General features: G+C 40.2%; 1 protein-coding gene across 1 annotated transcript in view; it reads right to left on the reverse strand.

Annotated features, from left to right (window-relative positions):
• Nucleotides 1-1,388, reverse strand: part of LOC138982920 (sorting nexin-13-like) — a 44,327-nt gene extending 42,939 nt beyond the window's left edge. The window contains exons 1-2 of the mRNA XM_070356317.1: nt 1,289-1,388; nt 242-370 (exon numbers count right to left, since the gene is read on the reverse strand). Coding sequence (XP_070212418.1) covers nt 242-363 — 122 coding nt within the window. The 5' untranslated portion in view covers nt 364-370; nt 1,289-1,388. The remainder of the gene's footprint in view (nt 1-241; nt 371-1,288) is intronic.
• Nucleotides 1,389-6,276: the final 4,888 nt, after the last annotated feature.

Genomic DNA, 6,276 nt, shown 5'->3' on the forward strand with positions numbered 1-6,276 from the left:
ATTGTCACTGTTCAGCGACCTTATTTCCACACCTCTTTTCACAAGACCTAAAATTAACCTCACTTTAAACTAGTTTAATTTTTTTAAATGCATCATCTATGTAAATTCTGTTTTCACCGAGTTTCACATGACCCGTTGGCCACTGAAAAGCATATATGTATCTTTTGCAATGCATACATCTGTGTGAAGTGTGAAATCATGTAATCTAGTCACAAACACAGTTTTACAGGGCTATACATACCCAGCAAGAAAGCAGACGCCATACAAGGTGATCAGTATGCCAAACTGACCAAAGGAGAAGAAGAAGAGAGCAGCTGCCAGCAACAGCCACCAGTGAAGACTTCCACTTCCTTGCAAGTCCATCTCTTCACTTGTGACAAAAAAATAATATCATGTACACATCTTTTCATTTAAGGCATGTTTAAAGAACAGCAAATAGCCCAAAAGACCGAGACTCTGTTCTTTCACACACAATAAAACACATTTACTGACTTAATTACTCCCAAAATCATGATCAACAATAAAACTTTTAATTTGAAGACTTATTCTCACACTCACAGTCACAGTCACTGGCTGCTAACACTAACAGTTAGTAATATATTCTCAGTGTGCGCTTTATCATAGTCACTTTGGTAAACAAAAATAAATCAGTTGATTTGATAGCTTTACAGATATGTGTGTGTGTGTGTGTGTGTGTGTGTGTGTGTAACTGTGTCTTGTGTGTGTATAGACTATAGCCATATTATACTGATATAGGTGTGTGTGTGTGTGTGTGAAATAGCAAGCTGAAATGTGCAAATGATCATTGGCATTGTTGTATAATCTGTAGTTGTAAGGATCAACAACAATAAATCAATTTCTTCAACTCTCTTTTTAAGTGTTACAGTAAAGCTAAAAAGTGTTGATCAAAATCAAGGTTTAAAAAACCTCCGAGGTATCTACTACCTTACTTGGCCTGTAGTGTAAACAAAATGTACAGTGCATTTCATTTCTAAACTCTGCACGTACTCAATACTGCCGTTGCTACTGATTGGCAGGATTAGCAGTTAACTGTCGTAAAAACGCAACTAAACATTAAATATGAAGGATAAAGCTCTGAAACACAACAAAACGCCTCTTCGACCTCTTCCACTTTTCCAGGTGGATATCGTGGGTGTTTAGACGGATAATAAACAGTCTTGCACTTTTTATCCAGTGTATGATACATGCAACCGAGACACTAACGCCATTTGGAGTACGACTGCAAAAGCAAAAACGGATTTTTTTAGGTCTCGAGCTACTAACTTACGGTTGAGAGGTTTGGGCACGACAGAATATTACTGTTTAGCACAAACATATGATGGATTTGTTGACAGACGTCTTTTGCTGTCCGCCATCTTGATTGAAGCTTGTGACTGTGAAATCGTCCAATGGAATAACGCAAAAGAATATTACTGTGCATGTCTCTTATCATTTCATTGGTCTGCAGCTGAAGGGCGATAACTCCAGAATTTTGCATTATCAACACGCCCCGTGTCGTTTCCTCAGTGCTTATCGCATTGTGCCATGTATTTTCTCGCAGATTATTTTGTTGCAAGTCAACTCAATTCTAAATGCATAAATGCTTTGACATTCAATCATTTATAGTAGCATGAAGCCGGTGTAGCAGCCTATTTTGAAGCAGCCCAGTTTGACCGGGAGGTCATTCTGGGCTAGCCCAGTCACTGAGTTTTGACCCCCCCCCAGTCAATTTTGACCCCCCCCCCCCCCCCTGCAAACTTCAAGAATGGGTACATTAAGACCTTTAGAAAACAATATTTATGCATATATGTATATAACTTCAAACTTCAAGAATATGTACTTTAGGGCCTTTTAAAACAAAGTATATGTATATCTGCACACTATTTGTTGGAAAAATTAAAACATTTTGACGCTTCCCTTCAAACTTCAAGAATAGGTACACTAGGTCCTTTTAAAACGAAAGGTACGCATATATGTATGCATCTATGCATCCCCATAAGTTTTTTTTTTTGGGGGGGGGGGTCAAAATCAGCTAGCCCAGAATGACCCCCCTTCAAAACTGACAAGGTCAGTCAATTTTGACCTCCCCTTCAAACTTCAAGAATATGTACTTTAGGACCTTTTAAAACAAATTATATTGTATATGTGCACGGTATTTGTTGGAAAAATGATTTTTTTTTTAAATCCAAAAAAAAATTCGAAAAAAAACTTTCTTAACAAAAAAATAAAATAAAAACTTTTTTTTTGGGGGGGTAAGTTTTTTTCGTTTTTCTTTCGATTTAAAAAAAAAAATCATTTTTCCAACTAATACTGTGCACATAAATTATACAATACTAGATGAATACCCGCTTCGCCGGGTACGGCTTCGCCAGGAAGAAGTCGAGCCGAATACCCGGCTGCGCCGAGGACCCGGCTTTGCCGGGTGTACGCCGGCTTTGCCGGCGCACCGCACGAAGAAAGGGAGATAACCGCGCAAAACACTGGAGAAGATAAGGAAGATTATTCCCCCCTCTGCTTCTTTCTCTCTGTAAAGGTGTAGGGCTAGTTATTTTTCGGTAACTTACCCAACAACCAAAATCACTTACCCAACAACGGGCCTGAATCCTCGATAGCTCACAGGTTGATGAGTTAGACTTTGAGGGAACTACTTTAGCGATTGAAAAGTTCCGAACGCTCCAATGTACGAAATATACATCTCTAGACCAAACAATACAAACATACTGCATTTAAACTGGCAACTACAGGCTTGAACACATTAATCTCCATATAAAATCTTGACTTTGGTTGTTTTCTAAATCCAAATCTAACGATCAGTGCAGATAAACTCGCTTTAGATCTCTTATGAGTGCACGCAAACTCCCAAGGCAAGTAACTCTCGTACGACAAGAGTAGTTCCCCTTCCAAATTTTCTGAACTGAGTTGCTTGGACAAGAGACTGCAATCCGACGGTTAGTTTTCGACAATATTTCATTTTATAAACAGATCACACGCAACCAAATGCACACATCGCATCAATTTAAAGAACATACAGCGGTTTCATACACTATTTTGCCCCAGAAAACGGAACTTCATACAGTTTTTAACGTTGGAACACGGGTGCAAAAGTTCGTCTGCTTGTCCCATTCGAAGAAAGAACATTTCCTAAGCGATACCAAAACATGACCAGAACACACACTATCTGCCTTTACCGGCACAGCAGAATAACAACATAACTGTGTACTTGATTTTAGTCCAAAACAGGGAAACTGACAAGAAGTGTTAACAGATTTGATTGATTTTCCCTGAACTATACAACCGCGCATTATTCAATCGCCAGCGCAGGTAGACTGGTTGAGTGATTTGGATTCGATCAAACTTTCGCACAAAAATTCCTCTTTTCTTTGAATAACTGAAGAAAGGAGGAATAAAGAGGTTACATACCTCGTCTCAGTGATTATTAAAAATAATGGTCTCAGTTCGCGGTCATGAAAAAGCTCGCTGAAGCTCGCATTTTTCATGATCCGCTAACTTCGACCATTATTTTTGATAATCACTGAGACTCGGCATGTAACCTCTACGTAATACCCGGCTTTGCCGGGACAGTGACCTTCTAAAAATAGTATAACGGGAATATGGATTGACCTTCTAAAAATAGAAACGGGAATATGGATTGACGCCACAAGAAGGAAGGGAGATAAACGCAAAACACTGGAGAAGATAAGGAAGAGTTACTGGGAATGGATCCAGAGAAAAATCAAAACAGGTTCAGCGCTGCGCGCTAAGAGCACGTGTTGAAATATCTCATCGACCAGGTTGTGTCCGGGGTGTACCTGAATATGGCCACCAAATTTGAAAGAGATCCATCGAGAACTTTGGCCGTGCATCGCGGACACACACACACACACACCGTCACACACACACACACAAGTCGTACATATAGATACTTTGTTTTAAAAGGTCGTAAAGTACTTATTCTTGAAGTTTGAAGGGGAGGTCAAAATTGACTGGCCTAGTCAGTTTTGACCGGGGGGGGGTTCATTCTGGGCTAGCTGATTTTGACCGGGAGATGCATTTATTTATTTGTACATTTCGTTTTAAAAGGTCCTAGTGTACTTGTTTTTGAAGTTTCAAAGGAGGTGTCAAATTGTTTTTTATATTTTGTTTTATATTGTTTTAATTATTTTAATTTGTTTAAATCATTTTTGCAACAAATATTGTGCACATACATATATTTCGTTTTAAAAGGTCCTAAAGTACTTATTCCTGAAGTTTGAAGGGGAGGTCAAAACTGACTGGGGGGGGGGGGGGGGGGGGGGGGGGGTCAAAATTGGCTAGCCCAGAATGACCTCTCGGTTAAAATCAGCTAGCCCAGAATGACCTCCCGGTGAAACTGACTATGTGTGAAAATGGCCTGTTACACCGGACTGGTTTATTTTGCAACCTGTAACCGGCGGCTCCGTTTTGACTCACTGTCAGTTCATAGATATCTATTATATCTATGGTCACAGCTAACCGATAAGCCGCTTAGTTCAGGCGGTAACAAAAACACAAACAAGAATGACAAAAAAGTTTTAAAAAAAGCAATCAGTCAATCAGACAATCAGACAAACAACAAACATTTAAAACAGAAATAAACAGACAATTCAAACCTGAGAGCACCGTTCATTTGATCTAATCATATTTCACTATGATCAGTGTATGTACTCACTGTATTCTGCATCACTGAGTTTTTCTTCTTCTTCAGTTGTTTCCTTTTGTAATCCAGGCACACACACACACACACACACACACACACACACACACACACACACACACACACACACACACACCGTGCACACACACACACACACACACACACACACACACACACACCGTGCACACACACACACCCACACACACACACACCGTGCACACACACACACACACACCGTGCACACACACACACACACACACACACACACACACACACACACACACACACACCGTGGCACCTGCACTGGACAGGCATAGTACACACTCAGTGCCGGACACACTGACGCACACAACTGACTTGGCTCAGTACCGGCACACACTGACACACTCAGACACCGTCACACACACACACACACACACACACACACACACACACACACACACACACACACACACCGTGACCAGCCACACATTGTGGCACACACTGACGCACACACATCATACATTCATACACACACATACACACACTGACACGTGACACACACGCCGGGAAGTATCCTCAGCGGATTATGACTTTATTCAGTTATTCTGCAGAAAAGACAAATGCTGGAGAAAAAACGTTCTTTTCTGCAGCATTTCTGCATAATGTCATCTTTCGCCGAAGCAACGTTTTTTTCTGCAGCAAAGAAACATTTTACTGCAGTAAAATTGAAATCAAGAATGCTGCAGTAAAACGGTGCTGTTGATTTACTGCAGAAAACCTGTTTTCATTTTTTTCTGCAGCATTTTGTACTGGCTCTTGGCGGATAATGACATTATTCAGTTATTCTGGAGAAAAACCGAAATGCTGGAGAAAAACTGTCTTTTCTGCAGCATTTCTACATAATGTCATCTTTCGCCGAAGCGGCAACGTTTTTTACTGCAGTAAAACAGTTTTTCTGAAGCATAATGTTTACTTGGTTTTCTGCAGCATTATTGCGATTAACGTTTTCTTCAGAATAGTCTGTGACAGTTTTTCTGGAGAAAAACGAACGACCTTGTAAAGTAACGTTTGTATTCGTCGCCCCCTGGGATAGTATAATAGTTTGTTCATGTCACGCACAACTATTGGTAATTCTGGATGAGTCCATGTCTCGACAGAGGGGGGCTCGCGTGCTCCAAAATTATAATGAGCCAGTACAAAATGCTGCAGAAAAAGTGTAAAAAGGTTTTCTGCAGTAAAACAACAGCACCGTTTTACTGCAGCATTCTTGATTTCAACTTGAGTTTTACTGCAGTAAAATGTTTTGCTCCAGAAAAACCCGTTGCTTCGGCGAAAAATGACATTATGCAGAAATGCTGCGGAAAAGACAGTTTTTCTCCAGCATTTCTGTTTTTCTGCAGAATAACTGAATAATGCCAAAATGCTGAAGAAAAAGTGTAAACAGTTTTTCTCCAGTAAAACAACATCACCGTTTACTGCAGCATTCTTGATTTCAATTTTACTGCAGTACTGTTTGTACTGCAGAAACGTTGCTCTCGCGAAAGATGACATTATGCAGAAATGCTGCAGAAACAAACAGTTTTTCTCCAGCATTTCTGTTTTTCTGCTGAATAATAATCCGC

This window comes from Littorina saxatilis, linkage group LG12 (genome assembly GCF_037325665.1).
Source record: "Littorina saxatilis isolate snail1 linkage group LG12, US_GU_Lsax_2.0, whole genome shotgun sequence".
Taxonomy (NCBI): Eukaryota; Metazoa; Mollusca; class Gastropoda; order Littorinimorpha; family Littorinidae; genus Littorina; species Littorina saxatilis.